Genomic DNA, 19,862 nt, shown 5'->3' on the forward strand with positions numbered 1-19,862 from the left:
CTATCTATCTATCTATCTATCTATCTATCTATCTATCTATCTATCTATCTATCTGGGCTCTAGATCTAGAGTCTAGAAGTTACTTGTTATCCTAGGACAGTGAACTGAGGGAGCAAGAGGGAAGAGGAGAGAAAGAAAGGAAAATAATGGGAGACTAGACACAAACTTTTTTCTCATGAAGTTCTAAGCAATATGCATTTTAAATAATGTGAGGTGTGAGAAGTTACAGAGAATACACACGATTACCAGTTGTTGATATTAAATGCCTGTAGCATGTAGATTTAAAAAATTATCCACACTGATGCACCGATATTGGTGATCTCATTCTGTTCATAGCCTAGTGCAGAGCCGGAGACCGAGACCAAGACTGCATGTTTCTCCTACCCAACACCTCTCGAGCAAACGCTGGCTCTGCCTCTCCAGAGCTCCGAGACCACTCTCTTGCCAGCCCAAAACCCTGTGGCCAGCTGCGGGCATGCTCTCACCAGCGCACACTCAGCTTGTTTACCTGGTTCTCGTTCCTTTGCCCAATCTTTCTGTTCCAAAGCCTGGCCTAATTCTGCCCCAACTAAGTTCTTTCCCTTCTGCCCCCCTGAGTCCTGTGAATAGAAAACACTAGGCGTGGAATATATCATACTAAGCTCATCAACTATTCTGTGTTGGAAATTTTCTGGTGGCAGAGGTTGCCACAAGGTCTAACAGTTCCTGGTCTGTATCATGCCTCCTCTCACGTTCCATCTCGCTGTGAAAAAGGGTAGTTTCTTCCTCCCACATCCCTGCTTCCTCTCTTGGACTGGACCGGAAGACCCACCTCCTCCTTTATCACCCAACGATTGGCTCTTGTCATCTTTATTAGCCAATCAGTAAATTAGGGGCAATTTCCCCTTCCCTGAGTAAACATACCTGAGTAGACCAGGGTAGGACAGGAAGAGCATGGCACACAGAGAAGATTGGCAGAACCTATGCAATTGAAAGAGAAAGACGTAATACACTGGATCTAGATAAAAAATATGATTCTCTGCTGCCTTAATCCATTCCTTGAGAGAACTAATAACAAGATCAAACTTCAGTCTCCAGTATGCACAGATTGACCGCTGCATGTTAATTATTTAACAGTGTGTAAGTTGTCATGTTGCAATCCAGTCACTTTCAATTTCAAAATCTTGTTGGTTTTTACATAAAGTATAAAGAAAAAATGTCTTTCTAGGTCATATTCTGGGAATATATGTGAACACTAGGAACACCCTCATCTAGGTTACAGTCACAATTCTGAGGGTCAGTGTGCATTAGACAGAGGTCAACTGAATAACTATATGTATCATATAATGATGTTATGAAATGTACAAAATTTCATCGTCCTGATGCTGAAGATTTAGTGTATATGAATACACAATGTTGCATTATCAACGGAATTCCTCTAGATGAAGTAAGAGGAGCAGACTGTGAGTTGATCTCTAAAGGAAGGGAAGTAGTGCCTACTGGGATGATGAGACATGATTATCTTATTTCAAAAAAATGGAAAAAAGGAGTAAGTGAAAATCAGACAGACAATGAAAGCAAATTTAAAAAGACAAATGTACATGTCTTTTTGTTTGTTTGTTTTTGTTTTTTTTTTGTTTTTTTTCAAGACAGGGTTTCTCTGTATAGCCCGAGCTATCCTGGAACTCACTCTGTAGACCAGGCTAGCCTTGAACTCAGAAATCTGCCTGCCTCTGTCTCCCAAGTGCTGGGATTAAAGGCGTGCGCCACCACCACCACCACCGTCCGGCCAAATGTATATGTCTTAAAGAGAAACAAAATGGAAAAAAGTTACAAAAAAGTCCTACCTAGCTCTGTCCTGGGTATTACTATAGATAATCTATAATTTTCTTCAATGGTCAAGAATCTTGGACAGCACTATAATATATCTGCTTTTTAAATTTTAATAAGTGTCAGTTCTTTTCCATTTCTCAATTTTGTTTTTGGAGCTTGTTTATTTGTTAGTTTTTGAGAGCCTTAAAATGTCAAAGGCTTAAAAGTGAGCTGACATGTTGTGGTGTTAAATATACTCTCCAAATGTTCTCTGTGGTCTACTTTACGCTAGGCTACGTGACAACGCTAGGCTACGTGACAACGCTAGGCTACATGACAGCGTTTCTAATTTATTATTCAATACAATCTCTATCAGAAGTTTTGGTGACTCTTCCAAAAATGATGATTCTTTTTAATGCTTCAATTTTTAGATGTCTGTGCTTAAAACTTGTATTCTACCTGTCTATCTCCTCTGTTTCTGCACTTACTCCAAGTTAAGAACACTCTGGATTTATAGGTAAAATTTGCATATGAGAGATAGCATGCAGCATTTGTCTCCTGGGCCTGGATTACCTTAACAGTATATTTTTCGGTTCATCTAATTTCTATAAATTTCATCTTTATTTACTACTGGATAAAATTACCTTCCCTGATGTTGAAGGTAGTTAATCACTTTTTCAAATTTTGATTTATTTATTTTAGAACTCGATTTAGTTTCCTGGTCCATTTTCAAAATTGGGTTTTTATAGAGCAATTTCATCCTGCAAGGTGGCTACTCTGGTAAAGGATCACATCCAAAGACACAAAGGTCTGTGGGATCCAGCTGGAATGGCAAGCCTTTAATCCCTCTGGCTGTATTACAGACACACCCTTAGTACACACCTTTAACTCCCAACAATGAACATACAGTTTGTTTATAGAAGGATGCAGTCATGTTTGAAAGTGATGTCTCATTGAGGGGCAAACAAAGTGATGAATCAGAGACAGATCTGACAGTTGAGTTAGAGATAAGATATAGCTGTGATAGTTTGTATATGGTTGGCCCAAGGAGTGGCACTATAAGGAGGTAGAGCCTTGCTATAGCAGATGTGTCACTGTGGAATGGGCCTGGAACCAAGTCTTCTGATAGCTCCCTTTGGAATAAGAGGAGAAATCTCAGTTCCTCTAAACCCACATCTGACTGGATGCTGCCATGTGCTCACCTTGATAATGGACTGAGCCTCTGAACCTGTAAGCCAGCTCCAATTAAATGTCATGTCTATAAGAGTTGCCTTGGTCATGGTTTCTATTCACAGTAAAACCCTAAGACAGAAGTTTGTAGGAGGACTGGGGTATTGCTATGATAGGCCTGACCATGCTTTTGTTTGGAAGAATGTGGATTTCAGGACGTTGGATTTAGAAGTGGGGCTTAATGGACTATCATGGCAGGAATATGAAAGACTTTGTTGCTAAGAGTGAATTGAGCTGTGCAGACCTGGCCCAAGAGGTTTCAGTAGAGAAGAATTTCAATATGTGGCATAAAGACTGTTTTTGTGGTATTTTAGTGAAGAATATGGCTGGTTTTTGCCATTGTCTAAAGAGTCAGCCTGAGGCTAAGGAGAACAGATTTAGATTAATTACTTTGGCAAAAGAAGCATCAAAACAACTTAGTTTAAGTTCTGTTGTGTAGTTCCTAAAGTTCACTGCTATGAAGAGCATTTCAATGAAAAGGAGCAAGCTAAGAAAGGTAAAATATAAAATATATGGTTCTAGTCTCTATAAGAGACACCAGAAAGTAGAATGGGGGTGAACCTTATGTTATAGGGAATAATAGATTAAGGGTGTGGGATTTTGGGACAAGATTCTACCCACCTAAGTTTATATCCGGGCATGGTAGTACACACCTTTAATCCCAGGAGACAAAGCTGAGCAGTTCTCTGAGTTCAAGGGCAGCCTGGGACAGACCAAGTTTTGAATGAATAAAACCTTAAATCCAGGCATGATGGTACACACCTTTAATCTCAAGAAATAGAGCCATGCAGATATCTGAGTTCAAGGTCAATGTATAGAGCAGGTCCAGGACAGCCAAGCTTAGGCATTGAGAGAGTTGGAAAACAGAAAGCTGGTAAGATAATAAGGGGATCATGTTCCAGCCACAGGAAGCAGAACTTGCAGCTTCAGCAATGTAGCCCTGGCTTTAGAGTCCAGAAAATAAGGGACTACTAGGACAATTGATGCTGGTTAGTTGGAGCTAAGAAATTACAGGTCATTAAGAAGAGACCAGTATCACTGAGGTAAAATCTTCTGGGAAGGATTTTCTTCGAGCGTAAAGAAGCTGTGTTCCAGAGATAGCCAAGGCTGTACCTTGTTCTGCAGCTGTACTTGGTAGTGTTTAAGAATAACCAAGATGATACTGGTTTTGAAAGAATGAAGGGGTCATGAAGAATAGCTGAGGCTTGGCACTGTGAGAGGACAGGGAAAGCCATTGGTAACGATGCAATATCAGTTACAGCTGACAGCCCATGACTGAAAGGTCATGCAAAGGATTTGATGCTTGGCACCAGGAAGAGAGCCTATGACAAGCTATTGATAAAACCTAATTTCAGTGGAAGACCCCAGTGTATTGGAGATGCCAGCACCATGGGATGATCACCAAGAACACCAGTGGCAATGGAGTGGATCAACCTGATCTGGAGAAGTGACACACATTCTTTGGAGAAACCCAGAAGATCTTGTGTGGATCCCAGACATTGAAACAAGAAGCTGTAACGTTGAAGTTGCCTTGGAGACCCTAAGATGCTCGAGACATTAGAGCCATGGGCTATCTGCTGAGAAAAGCTGCTAACAGGGAGTGAAACTGGCTTAGGAGAAAGTAGTTCCCTTGAAGTCAATAAAGATGAAAAAGGAGTTAGAGATCTGAAGACTCCTTTGACATCAGACATGGAGATACAGAGTTTGGAATTCGCCCAGCTGGTTTTCTGTCTTGCTTTGGGGGTTACAGTTACATGATTGGATGAATCTCAGAGGAGACCTTGAACTTTGGACTTTTAACATTGTTGAGACTACAGTAGACTCTGGGGGCTTTGGAAGTTGGACTAAATGTATTTTTCATTATGCTATGGATAGGTATGGCTCCCATAGACTCACGTGTTTGAACAAGCTTATGGGGGCCAGAGAGTTGAATGTGATTGTTTGTATATAGTTGTCCATATACAATGGCACTATTACGAGGTGTAGCCTTGTTGGAGTAGGTATGTGACTGTGGACATGGGCTTTAATCCCCTTGTTCTAGCTGCCTGGAAGTCAGTCTGTCTTAGCTCCTCCAGTCCCACATCTGCCTGGATGCTACCTTGCCTTGATGATAATGAACTGAACCTCTGAATGTGTAAGCCAGCTCCAATTAAATATCATGTTTATAAGAGTTGCCTTTGCCATAGTTTCTATTCACAGCAGTAAAACTGTAATTAAGACAATGCCCAACTCTAAAGATAACAGCACAGGAAAGTGTAGTGACTTAAAAGAATAGCCAGAGAGGAAGAAAAGGGTGTGGTATGTGTGAGGCAGTTTTACTGAGACAGGTTGCAGAGTAAACGACCTAGACACATGTGAAGACAGAATGAGCCTGCGAATTGGAAGGAGCCAGAAGCTTAACACACATCGCCCAAGTTAGTCTGAAGCCAAGCAGAGCAAGTCATTAAAAAGTCAAGAGGAGTTGGATTGAAACAGTCAGCTTGGAGAGGAGTTTAAGCCAGAACAGCTGAGTTATACCAGAAAGCCAGAGTTCAGAAAGAGCTAGGAGTAAGTAAGCCTTGGGATGACAATTATATCTGGTGAACAGAAGTTACTTTTATAGGTTGTCCTTGTTTAGCTTTTCTTTTTAATTCGTATATTCTAAATCCTGTGTCAGATGTCAGGGAGGAAGGTGAGTGATAGAAAAAAAATGTCATGGAATTGGTCATGGGAAAATCCTAATTCTGGAGTTGGTACTGGTTAAGTGGGCGCGATAGGGGAGTTTGTGATGGAGAGGGATAACCAACACCAAAAGTGTTTGGAAAAGTGTTAAGAAAATCTACTGGAGAACATACTTCTCTCAGAAGCTCATAAATTCTTAAAGAACAAATCATAGTATTAGATATGGGATACTTCTCTACAAATTGCTGGCCAAAAACTCAAAAGATCTGCTAAGCAATGCAGCCTACTTCCACTGTTCTTGGGTGCCCACCAGGAATTGATGATAAGGTCCTCTTGATGAAGATAGGAATTTTGGGCAGAATATTCAGATTTCAATGAAAATTGACCTTGAAATGTCCTCCTTGCAGTCTACTCTTCATAATTCCAGAAAAATTTATCAATAGGCTTGCCTGAGTAAAGTGCCAAGACTAAATTAAAGTAGAATTCATGGCTCTAAATTCAACATTTATATCAATGCCCCCAACAAGGCTCAGGGAACATTATAGTTAAAGTAACATAAATAATGGACATGATAGAGAATGGGTAAATATGCTAAAATAGACATTTTCGGTATATAGCATGGTTGTTACTTTCATAAAGTCACTACAGTTGTGGCTAAGACCTGAGTAAGACTGCCCCATCCCTCTCTGAAGAACATTTAACAATTACTGGTTGCAGCAGGAGGTACTGTCACTTTCATAAATTGTATAGCTGAGAATAAGTTGCAATGTTACACTAAATATCCCCTGAACCATGCTCATTTAAACAAACCTAACTATATTAAGTCACATACACACACACACATACACACACACCCCACAGTACATACCATGAAAATAGATTGGATACTTGTTAAGAGAAGAAGGATTTTCATAGGAAGAGGACAAAAGGAAGAGAGAAAGGGTGTGGTGGTTTGATGAGAATTGTTTCTATCGGCGTATATATTTGAATACTTGGTGCTTAGTCAATGTATGACTTGAGAAAGGATTAGGAGGTATAGCTTTCCTGGGAGAGGAATGTCACTGAAGGCAGGATTTGAGATTTAAAAAGCTGACATTATTTCAGGTTAGCTCTCTCTGCCTTGTGCTTGTGGACAATGATGTAATCTAGATCTCAGCTACTGTTCCAGGGCCATGTCTCCTGCCTTCTGCCATGGTTTCCACCCCCTGAAACTCTATCCACCAAACCTTTTTGTTTTATATGTTGCCTTGGTTATTGTTGCTGACTAATTTTATGTCAGATAGACACAAGTCACTGGCAAGGAGGGAGTCTCAATTGAGAAAATGCCTCAATAAGACAAACATATAGGCAGGGCTGTAGGGTACTTTCTTAATTAGTGATTTATGCGGAAAGGTCAAGACCACTGTGGATGGTCCTGAATTTTATAAGAAAGCAGACTGAGTAAGCCATAGAAAGCAAGAGAATAGGCAGCACCCTTTTATGGTTTTGCATCATCTACTGCCTGCAGGTTTTTGTCTAGGGTAAGTTTCTGTGTGACTTTCTTTGATGATGAACAGTGATATAGAAGCATAAGTCAAATAAAACCATTCCTTGACAACTTACTTTTTTGTCATGGTGATCACAGCAATAGAAACCATAACTAAGACAGTCATGTGTCTTATGAAAGACACGTGATACAAAAGTAACTAAGACTTCTCTAATGAAAATTAAAAATTATTTAATTTCACACACACACATGCACACACACACATACACACACACATGCACACACACACAAACTAGAAAGACATAAGTGGTAAGAGGAAGAACAACATGTAGAGTAAATACTCAGAATAAGTAAATGAATGTTGCCAGTGTATTGCAATAATAATAATGTTGTCTCAGGTTTAAAATATGCAGGGAATTTCAATGGACACCAAAAATAGTTGATAATTCAGAACAGTAATATGAGAAACCAATGTATTCTAAGAGAAAAAGAAACAAAGAACATTTAATATAAAATCTTTACAAGTAAGCAATTCATATACAAATCTCAAAACAACCATTAACAGAATATTACATGTCCATCAGTCAATAAAGAATTAAAGAGATAAAAGGACAATACAACAAAAGATTGAAAATCAAGACTTTTCCAGTTCTGTCTTCTGTGGTTATCCATGAGACTTGGGAGAAGGACAATTAAATGGATGTCCCATTTAGAGCTGAGCTCTCTACATCTCCTATTTCTTCATGTTGACCAGTTGTAGGTCTCTAAGAACCTTCCTCTGATAAGGTTTGAGAGATGGACTTACCAATAAATATAGATATATGACCTTAGGGGAGGTTTATTGCCATGTTATTTTAGCAGAACACTAGTAGGTACTTTTCTGGGGCTTACGACCTAGCCAACAATGGGTTTTTGGCTTCATTAATGATATCAGGCATTTGTTTTATCTGGTAGAATGATCCTTAAATCCAATCAGAAAATGTTTGGTTAGCCCCATAACATTTGCCTCACTATTACATCAGTGGGTATATCTTGCCAAGCCAATCATTATTGTAGCTGCAGGTTCACATTTGAGTAAGATTGTTGAATACTCTTCTCACCTAGCACTGTCTACAGAATCCTCTAGCACTGTGAAAACCATCCACTAGGGATGAAGCTTGATTTTTTTTCATGTCCTATGACTTGAGTATGAAGTATCTTAAGCAATAGGGTCTTACCATCAAGCTCTATGGCAGTGGTTCTCATCCTATGGGCCACAACCCCTTTGACAAACTGCTATCTCCTAAAATATTTACATTATGATTTATAGCAGCAGTAAAATTACAGTTATAAAGTATCAATGAAAATAATTTTATGGTTGAGGGGGTCACCACAACATGAGGAACTGGATTCAAGGGTCATAGCATTAGAAAAATTGAGAACTACTGCTATAGAGATAAACCAAGAACAGTAACAATAGCTGGTAATGTTTAGGAGGTTCTATGGAATGCCACTAAATAACAACTAAAAATAGAGGTAACCCATATCTAGAACTGAGTATATTATTTGATAGTCTATGGTATCTGTGTTGGGTATTGTCTTCTGCTACAAAGCAACTCCATTTAAACTCCTTTTATATATGTACATATTTTAGAAAGATTCTACAGTACCAGCTTTTTATATCACATTTTCAAGGGCTGCTAGTGTTATTTTTTCCCATACTTCCTCTTCTATGCTGTTCTTCCCATCTCCCATTGCACTAAGACCCTTTTACTTCAATACCCCCGTTCCCCTTTTATACTATATGAATTACATTTCCCATACTTTGAAATCTAGATGCATGGGCCCTTATTTGTTCCCTAAATTCTGTGGGTACTTTACAATTTAAACACTTATCTAAAGATTCAAAGCCAACAACAATATATGAGAAAGAACATGTGGAATTTGTTTTTGTGGGTCTGGGTTATCTCACTGAGAATGATTATTTCCAGTTCTACCTAGAAATTTCATAATTTCGTTTCTCTTTATTGTGGAATAGTATTACATTGTATGAATGCATCACATTTTTCATTGCCCTGTCATCAGATGACAGAGATCTAGGCAATTCAATTTCCTACCTATTGTGAATAGAACAGCAATAAACATGATGGGCAAGTAGAATATTGGGTCCTTTGGGAATATCTCTTGAAGTGGTATAGCTGGATCAAACAGTAGACCTCTATCTAGTTTTTTTAATAGCACCCACACTGATTTCAAAACTGTTTTTTAAATAAAGTTGTCTGTCACACATGAATACAAAATTCCTCAAAAGAGACAGAGAAAACATTTATACCGACACCAACTAAAATATACTTGATATACTAAGTCAGATGATTTGAAAGTTAATGCAGAATTATTGCTAAGGACAATTACTTGCATTTCCTTAAAAATCTCAATTTGCCAGGGGAAGTGTACTTCTAAATATATGTAACCTGAATAACATTCAAATTTAGAAATCAAATTAAGAATTGACATAGATAAAAAAAAGAACAAATTCATATGCATCCTAGGAGCTTTTAACACATACCTCATGGTGATAAATACAATACTAAAACATGGATTATATGCTCAGCAAAAGCAGCCAACTCCACATAGTATACACAGAGAAAAGACTATACCCAGCGACATAATAGATTTTCCTCATTGTTGTTCAGGAATGTGTTGCTTCTTCACAATTGTCTCAAACTAGTCACATCCAGGATTATCCATGCAGTCTCAACACATTTCAAATGATTTAAAGCAGCCACATAAAATGGATACAAGATGAAAACAGAGTTAGACATGTAGGGAACACATCATTTTAAACCAAGAGGTCTGAAATGAAGAAGGGCTGAAAATAAGCAAGGCCAGCTTTTTGTGCCAGTATCATCTATCTTCTCCCAGACCTACATTTTGTCATTGAAACAGAGCTTTTTATCAGAAAGTACCTACTGACGTGTAAGTTTGCATATAATGAGACTCAGTCATGAATGGAGGAAAGGAAGGCACTCACTCTGCTAGGCCCTTCGCATTTGGGTTAATTTGATTTGCCTTTGAATTGAAGGATATTAGTGACATTTGTTTAGAGAAAATACCCCAGTTTAAACTCATTATTTTTCTTGGATCTACGTGAAAATAATGAAGAGGCTATTTAATTTTAATATATTGACTGCTGAAAGCATTACTGTATTTCAAAAAGTTTCTCATTTTATCCATCTGTTTTGATTCATAAAAACATAGTTTATAATTCTTAAGTATTAAATTGTTTGCCATAGTGCTGGGAAAGTTAGGAACAAATGCTATCTGTGAGCAGTCCTCAGGGACATTTTATATTTTTTGCAGAAACAAGATAAATATACATATGAAATAATTATAAAAGTTGGCAAGGGAAGAATTTTATTCTTTTGAAATTTAAATAAATGTTTTTAAATCACTATACAGCTGAAGAAAATTGACATGTGGTGCAGAATGTTTCTGTTAGACTTCAGTTGTGTAGGCAACTAGAGTCAGATTCACAGCAGATGCTCCAAAGATGATATGAACACTTCTCAATGCCTTTTGAGACAGGGCAAAATTTCATGAACTGCTGGATGAAATTCTACATAGAAATGACTTAGTGGGGTCTGGAGAAATAGCTCAGCAGTAAAGAGTGGAGTTTGCTCTTGAGGAGAACCTGAGTTTGGTTCTCAGCACCTGAATCAGGTGGCTCACAACTGCCTGTAACTGCAGTTCCGGGGGTGGGGGGGGGGGCTGTTGCCCTCTTCTGACCTCTGCAGGTACCTGCACTCATGCATTGTACACATAAGAAGACACACATATACACATTTTTTTTAAAAAAAAACATTTTAATAATTCAACCATGTTCAAACTCAAAATAGCAAAAATATTTTAAGCCAGTAGAAAGTCAAGTGTGTTATAGACCTGTATTTCTGAATTCTGAAAAGATAACACACATGCGGAAAACCACAAAATAATATGCACCTCAGTACTAAAAATGATGCCATAAATATCCATTAGCCACTCCCCATCTTGATAAACAGAACTCTGTCAACCAAATATGAAACTGCTATTCTCTTATCTGAAGTGTTTCTTTGCCTTCCCTGTATATTACAATAGGAACATGCTTGTGCTCTTTACCAGTTTCCATTTCTCTAGTTACAGTACAAATTTTGTTCTCCCTCCTGATCTGAATAGGGAAGGTTTCAATATTACATTGTGTAGTTTGTTAAAAGGGTTTTTTTTTTTTAGATTAAGAAATTTTCTTACATTTAAAATAAATTGAGCTTTTTAATATAGTTGATTTCATTGATTTTTTAAAAATTTTAATGTGGTAATGCATTACTAGTTTGATATTATGATTTATGTGTAATAGGATTTGTATTGCCATCAATTTGGGTAGGATTTTTAAATCTAGTTGATAATCCTATTACTTATTCTCAGAATGTTCGTTTCTTCCCTGTAATATTTCTATTAAGTATTAAAATCATACTTAGTTTTATAAAATGAATTAGAGGGTATTTCCTTTCTGATTCTCTGAGAGTATTTGTATATTATTCGGTGTTAAAATAACAAGGGATCAGAAAACTTTCAGTGTAAAGTTTTATAGTTGTGGATTTAATTTTTTAAATAGTTAAATTCTACTCAGATTTCTATTATCTCTTTTTTCAGCTTTGGTAAGTTATATTACTTTAAGATTTTCTACATTTGACTTGAATTCTCAATTTTATCTGGAAAAGTTTAAAAGTATGTATCACGTTCCAAGTGTTGTGACTCCTGTCCTAGCACCCACGAGGGAGAGACAAGAAGATGCGAGTTCAAGTCTAGCTTGGCTTATCTAGTGAGATCGTGTCTCCAAACAAAACATCCAGAAAAAATTACATAAGTTATATATACTATGTTTGTTTGTTAAAAATTGGATATTATGTGCATATAAATATGCATTTATATATAAGTGTATAAAGTTGAATTCTCAAGGTAATCTTCCTATAATCACACTTGAAATAATTTTAAAATTAGTACTTAGCTCTGCTGCTTAAAATACTACCCATGCATAAATTTAAACAACATGTTCATCATTGAGTGCCTTTCTAACCCAGTGTCTGCTACTCACTCTGGGTGACAGTTCCCTCCCATGACCTCCTTAATATATTTTTCTCAAGAAATGATGTAGCTAATGTTACATACGTGTATATGTATCTGTCCACAGCAGTAGAGAAAAGAGTGAGCAGATAACTTGACCTGTTTCTGTATCTCTAGGTCATAAAGCCCAGAACACAAGAGCTCTTCAGCATACATATATACACTTCTAAGGTCCATAGTGATGGCTGTTCCAAGTTGGTAATCTGTCCTGTACAGCTCAGCTCCTGGGATTTATGTTGGAAAATCTTAACTGTTTGTAATTTGAGACAAACATGTCCAAGATTGTATGATTTGTCAAACTGTATCCAGTTAGTACAGCCAAAGTATCTAGAGAGAATTCTGAAGCAGTTCAGCTGCTGTGAATATACTCAAGTCTTTTCAATAACAGAAAATGGAAGGATAAAATCCACAGCACCAGGAATAGGCTTTGCTTCCAGGCAGCCCATGCATCCCTCACACTAAATATATTACACTTGATATAAAAGACTGTTTCAGAGTATGCTCCCCAAGGCTAAAGAGGGAAGTAAGTTGGGTTTTTTGTTTGTTTGTTTGTTTTATATTTTATTGTCACTATTTTGTACTTTCAGGCCACACCTAGTTGAAAGATAAGAATACTCCAAGACAAACAAAGTGTTTGGTAAAAGGATTAAAAACATGTGCTATTCACTTCTAACTTTGATTTCTTAGAAAACAAAAACAAAATATTAGACTCTGTAGCTCCTATTAGTTTAGGGAATTCAACTCCATGAAACTCTCTAGCTCATAGAATTTGCAAAATAGCATTGCAGTTCTCTCATATAAATAGATCCTTTTGGATGAGTCTAACAATTGCTCGCTATGACCTAGAATTTTAAATAAGGGAACCATGTAGTTTAAAACTTGTAAATTCATATACTGCTAAGCAATATGATACATTTTGTTCTGCTATTCTTAAGACAAGTATATTTGGTGAAATTAAGTTTTATATACTTGTGTTTTGAATATGCTTGGTCCAGGGATTGGCACTATTAGGAGTTGTGGCCTTGTTGGAGGAAGTTTGTCACTGTGGGGGTGGGCTTTGAAACTTTCCTCCTAGATTCTTGAAAGGCAGTCTCCTATTTGCCTTTAAACAAGATATAGAACTCTCAGCTCCTTTAGCATCATGCCTGCCTGGACGCTGCCCTGCTTCCTGCCTTAATGATAATAGACTGAATCTCTGAATCCATAAGCTAACCCCAATTAAATGTCTTATAAGAGTTGCCCTGGTCATGGTGTCTACTCACTGCAGTAAAATCCTAAGACACAAGTTGGGACCATGGACTGGGGTATTGCTGTGATAGATCCAACCATGTTTTTGTTTGGAAAAATGTAGATTTGGGAACTTTGGATTTGGAAAGCCATAGAATGCTTTGCGTACAACTGAATGGGCCATCCTAGTAGGAATATGAAAGATAGTTGGGGCTGAGGGGACTTTGAACTGTGTAGGCATCCTGGCCCAAGAGGTTTGAATGTTTTTGTGATATTTTGGTGAAGAACATGGTTGTTTTCTACTACTGTCTAAAGAGTCTGCCTGTGGCTAAGGTGAAGAGATTTAGATTAATTGTTCTGGCAATGGAAGTCTCAAAACAGCCTGGTTTACATTCTGTTGTGTGGTTACTAAAGTTCACGCTTATGAAGAGCATTTTAATGCAAAGGAGCAAGCTGAAAACGGAAAAGTATAAAATTTATGGTTCATCAGAAAGTGAAATGGAGCTGAATCCTATGTTTAAGGAGATTAACAGATTAAGGAAGAGGTGACATCGGGGTCAGGATCCTACCCAGCTATGTTTAGGTCTGAGCATGGTGGGGCATGCCTTTAATCATAAGAGAGATAGGCTAGCAGATCTCTGAGTTCAAGGCCAGCCTGCTATAGAGAAAGTTCCAAGTAGAGAAAAGCTTAAGTCCAGGCATGATGGTAGACACCTTTGATCACAGCACTCAGGAACCAGAGCCATGCAGACAAGGTCAATCTACAAAGAAAGTTCCAAAACAGCCAAGCTTAGGCAGTGAAGGAGCTGGAAATCAGAAAACTGGTGATAATGTAATAGAACAAGGGGGCCACGCTCCAGACCCAGCAAGTGGCAGAACTCAGCTTTGGCCATGTGACTCTGGTTTTGAGTCCAGTACAGAAGGAACTACCAGCAACTGATGCTGGTTAGGTGAAGCTAAGAAATTAGTGGTGATTAAAATATACCAGCATCAGTTAGATGTAATCTTCTGTGAAGTGTTTTCTGAGAGCACAAAGAAACTGTGGTCCAGAGATAGCCAAGGTACAGAGATGTACCTTGGGCAGCAGCTGGACTTGACAATGTTTAAGAATCATGCAGGATAGCGAAAACTATTCTCAACAATAAAAGAACTTCTGGAGGAATTACCATCCCTGACCTCAAGCTGTACTACAGAGCAATAGTGATAAAAACTACCTGGTATTGGTACAGAGACAGGCAGGAAGATCAATGGAGTAGAATTGAAGACCCAGAAATGAACCCACACTCCTATGGTCACTTGATCTTTGACAAAGGAGCTAAAACTGTCCAGTGGAAAAAGGACAGCATTTTCAACAAATGGTGCTGGTTCAACTGGAAGACAACATGTAGAAGAATGAAAATTGATCCATTCTTATCTCCTTGTACAAAGCTCAAATCTAAGTGGATAAAGGACCTCCACATAAAACCAGATACACTGAAACTAATAGAAGAGAAGGTGGGGAAAAGCCTCGAATACTTGGGCACAGGGGAAAAGTTCCTGAACAGAACTCCAATGGCATATGCTCTAAGATCGAGAATTGACAAATGGGACTTCATAAAATTGCAAAGTTTCTGTAAGGCAAAGGACACTGTCAATAGGACAAAACGACAACCAACAAATTGGGAAAAGATCTTTACCAATCCTTCATCTGATAGAGGGCTAATATCCAATATATACAAAGAACTCAAGAAATCAGACTCCAGACAACCAAATTACCCTATTAAAAAATGGGGTATAGAGCTTAACAAAGAATTTTCAACGGAAGAAACTCGAATGGCCGAGAAGCATCTAAAGAAATGTTCAGCATCCTTAGTCGTCAGGGAAATGCAAATCAAAACAACCCTGAGATTCCATCTCACACCAGTCAGAATGGCTAAGATTAAAAACTCAGGTGATAGTAGATGCTGGCGAGGGTGTGGAGAAAGAGGAACACTCCTCCATTGTTGGTGGGACTGCAAGATGGTGCAACCACTTTGGAAATCAGTGTGGCGGTTCCTCAGAAAATTGGACATAGCATTACCTGAGGATCCAGCTATACCACTCCTAGGCATATACCCAGAAGATGCTCGAACATATAACAAGGACATATGCTCAACTATGTTCATAGCAGCCTTATTTATAATAGCCAGGAGCTGGAAAGAACCCAGATGTCCTTCAACTGAGGAATGGATTCAAAAAATGTGGTATATTTACACAATGGAGTATTACTCAGCTATTAAAAACAATGAATTCGAGAGGTTCCTAGGTAAATGGATGGAACTAGAAATTATCATCCTGAGTGAGGTAAGCCAATCACAAAAGAAGACACATGGTATTCACTCACTGATTATTGGATATTAGCCTAGAACCTTGAAATGCCCAAGATGCAACTCACAGGCCACATGAAGCCCATAAAGAAGGAAGACCAAGTGAGGGTGATTCGGTCCTTCTTAGAAGGAGCAACAAAATACTCAAGGGAGCAAATATGGAGACAAAGTGAGGGACAGAAACTGAAGGAGGGGCCGTCTCAAGACCACCCCACCTGAGTATCTATCCCATGTGCAATCACCAAAGGTAGATGCTGATGTGGAAGACAGGAAGTGCATGCTGATAAGAGCCTGATATGGATATCTCCTCAGAGGCCTTCAAGAGTCAGACATATTCAGAGGCAGATGCTCACAACTAGCCATTGAACTGATCATGGGGTTCTCAATGGAGGAGTTAGAGTGAAGACTGAAGGAGCTGAAAGGGTTTGTGGCACCATGAGGAGAGCAACAATACCAACCAACCACAGCTCCCAGGGTCTAAACCACCAGCCTGGGAGCACTTAGGGGGGGATCCAGGGCTTCAGCTGAATATGTAAAAGTGGAGGGCCCTGCTGGGCATAGGTGGAAGAAGAGAACCTTGACCTCATGAAGGCTGGATGCCCCAGGGGGTGGGAATTTTGAGGGTGGGGAGGTGGGAGTGGGGGGGGTGTAGATAGAGGTTACATCCACAGAGAAGAAGGAGGAGGGGCGAGGGGATTGGAGGTTCGGAGGGGGTGGTGGGGGATGGGGTAAGGGGACAACATAGGAAATGTAAATAAATCATCCAATAAAAAAAAAAAAAAAAGAATCATGCAGGAGGTACTGGAGGTATGAAGGGGTCATAGAGAGCAGCTGAGGCTTGGCACTGTCAAAGGCCAAGGAAGGCCATTGGTGAAGGTGTAGTCTTAGTTGCTGTTGATAGCCGAGAACTGAAGGGGTCATGCAAGGAAGTTGAGGCTTGTCATGATGAAGAGAGGAGCCTAGGCAAGACTATTGATGAAGGCTAGTTGCAGTAGAAGACCTCAGTGTATTGGAAATGCTAGTACCGTGGAATGATCACCAAGAACAGCAGCAGCAGTGGAGTGGAGTCAGCCAGAACCTAGAGTACTACAGAAGGAGAGCTGGAGTTGTGAATCACGCCCTTTGATCATGTGTGGATCTTAGACACTGGAACAAGAAACTTTAACATTGAAGTTGCCTTGGAGACCCCAAGTTATCTGTGATGCCAGAGCCATGGGATACCTGCAGAGGAAAACTGCTAACAGGGAGTGGAAACAGCCAAACAGAATTGTGGACAGTCAACAAAGATGAAAGGAGTTGAGGATCTGAAAAGCTCTTTGACATCAGACATGGAGATACACAATTTGGAGTTTGCTTCGATTAGGTTTGGCCTTTTATTCATCCATTTGGCATGGTAATATATATGCCATGTCATGATATTTTGGACATATGTGATCTGCTATTTGATTTTTATTTTATAGGAGATTACAATTAAGAGATTACATGAATCTCAGAAGAGACTTTGAACTTTGGACTTTTAACATTGTTGAGACTGTTTTAGAGACTTTTAAAGTTTGACTAAAAATATTTTTGCACTATTCTATTCCTAGATATGACCCTCATAGACTCATGTTTGAATAAGTCCTATGGGGGTTAGGCAGTAGAATGTTGTAATTTGAATATGCTTGGCCCAAGGAGTGTCAATATTATGAGGTGTGGCCTTATTGGAGGAAGTGTGTAATTGTGGGGAGGGGGGAGTTTGAGACCTTCCTCCTATTCCTCCTAGATTCCTGAAAGTCGTCTTCTCCTGTTTGCGTTCTGAGCAAGACGTAGAGCTCTCAGCTCCTCGAGTACCATGCCTGCCAGGATGCTGCCCTGCTTCCTGCCTTAGTGAAAATAGACTGACCCTCTGAACCAGTAAGCTTGCCCCAATTAAATGTTGTCTTTATAAGAGCTGCGTTGGTCATGGTGTCTGTTCACAGCAGTAAATTCTAAAACTAAAACAGTACTATTAAAAGTTAGCATTAGTTGATTTTTTTCTAGGGTCTCAGGAATTGATTTAACATTTCATAATTTGTGAGTCTCACCACAGATGTAGGGAAGATTTTTCACATAAGAACATTACATGAGTGATTCACAGGCATTTGCACTCCAAAAATTGCAAACCTTTTTCATAACCAAAATAGTTCTCAACATTAAGTATTGCAGTAGAGACTTGCAATTGATATTTTAATCACTTGCTTTTGACAAATAAATGACTGCAAGTACTTTGACTTATTCTTCTAGTATTTAAAGATCAATTTTAAAATGTTCACTGTCATTATATGTCTACTATGTGAAACTCAGAGAGTATATTGTCTGATGTGATTCAGATATCATAACCTATGTATAAAAAGGTTTATTTTCTAAAGAGCATAAAAGTTAAAGCAAAAATGTGAGATTAAATTATTACCAAAATTTATTTAATATAGAAAGCTAGTCTCTACTACTATTTGATATCAAGTTCTAGCAATTTTCTCTGTGAGAGCTCATCTCTGTAGTTACCTCTATTGTTTTTGTTTTATTATTTTTATTGTGATATTCTTCATTTCCTTCTGGCATGTAAGTCCTTTTACTTACTAATGTTTGTAGTGTGAAGATAACTCATATGATCCATAAATAATCACAAAGCACCAAAGTTCTCTGTCCTGTAACTCCATAGCATTAACAATAGAATTTCTAGTCTTTACTTTGAAGTCACAGTCCTAATATGGTAATCTCAAGATCTACAAGGTTCTTGAAGCTCTGACATCTGTCAGACCTTATTCACCACAGATGATTTTTTTTTCCTTAGGTCATAGACCATCCACTACCCCCATTCACATCTCTTGTACACCTTTCAATCTTTGATCTACTCATTAGTACTTCAACAGGTACATGGTGATGCAGTCATTTGTGGAACCCTAATACCCGTATCTTACACATACTTCAAAGTCAAATCTTGGGTGAGTACCAGGAAAGAAATAACTTAGGTAAGTTAATAGGTTTTTTCCCAAGATGAAATGCCTAGACACATGGTCAAATCCTGTGATTCGATTTTCTACCCCACACACTTCTGATGTAAAGAGTCAAAATTAAACCTTGGCAATGGGATTTAGGGAAGGTCATAAATGAAGCATAGGGTAGGGTTGTAACAGTACCAGCAGTGGCCAGAAGATATAGGATATGGTCTTTTCTCTGTTAGTAATGAGGGAAGATGAATGAGCAAATAGTATTTGGAAGCCCTAACTTTCCCATTATTTGTTTGAGAGAGATAAAGACTGAGAAGGTTAGATTTGATGGACATCTGTTCTTACAGAAGTGTAGACTCAAGTCACAGATTGGCATTCTTCAGAGGAGACTTGTGCTCAGTATAATGAAGCAGAACCTGTCTCTCAAGAACTAAGTAGTGACTTTATTATGTAGATATTTTAGAAAATTATCAGAAACATTTCCCCCAATCCAACAATGGACAATAATTCTACCACTTATGCCAGCACTCTGATTTACTGGTCTGTTCATTTACAGATATACAGTTGAGTTGTCCTTAAAATTTGTCACCACATCAATGTCTAAGTGATTCAACTGTTGAAATATGAAGAATTTCTCCAATGTCATTTTTACAACTTCTCCAATGTCAAATTTTATTAAAAATTTACTTTTCTTTTAAATTTAATTTGAAGCTAAGACTCAGGCAGATACTATCTGACTCTACACTCCATAGTGAGCTGTTGTGTATCTACTCCTGAGATTAAAAACATTAGGTCAAGACAAGCAGATAGCTCAGCAAAAGCTTTAAGTTACAGTCAGTTTTCATTGACCTCAATTAAAATATTTCCCTCTAATTCAGCAACCCCTGGAAAATAAGTACTTTCATCATTTAGGAGACTGTATGATCAGAACATCCTAGCAGGCACAGAGAGCAGAATGAGTTTGGAATTCCAAATGCATATATTTAAACATTTATCACAATTAGACTTCTATGGATA

The 19,862-nt window shown here is 38.4% G+C and overlaps 1 protein-coding gene across 3 annotated transcripts in view; it reads right to left on the minus strand.

Annotated features, from left to right (window-relative positions):
• Positions 1–19,862, minus strand: part of CUNH8orf34 (chromosome unknown C8orf34 homolog) — a 394,342-nt gene that overhangs the window by 3,056 nt on the left and 371,424 nt on the right. For all 3 annotated transcript variants that reach the window (XM_028770071.1, XM_028770080.1, XM_028770076.1), the window contains one exon: positions 904–960. In XM_028770071.1, the coding sequence (XP_028625904.1) occupies positions 904–960 (57 nt within the window). The remainder of the gene's footprint in view (positions 1–903; positions 961–19,862) is intronic.

The sequence above is a fragment of the Grammomys surdaster genome, unplaced genomic scaffold (genome assembly GCF_004785775.1).
Source record: "Grammomys surdaster isolate TR1022 unplaced genomic scaffold, NIH_TR_1.0 64, whole genome shotgun sequence".
Lineage (NCBI taxonomy): Eukaryota > Metazoa > Chordata > Mammalia > Rodentia > Muridae > Grammomys > Grammomys surdaster.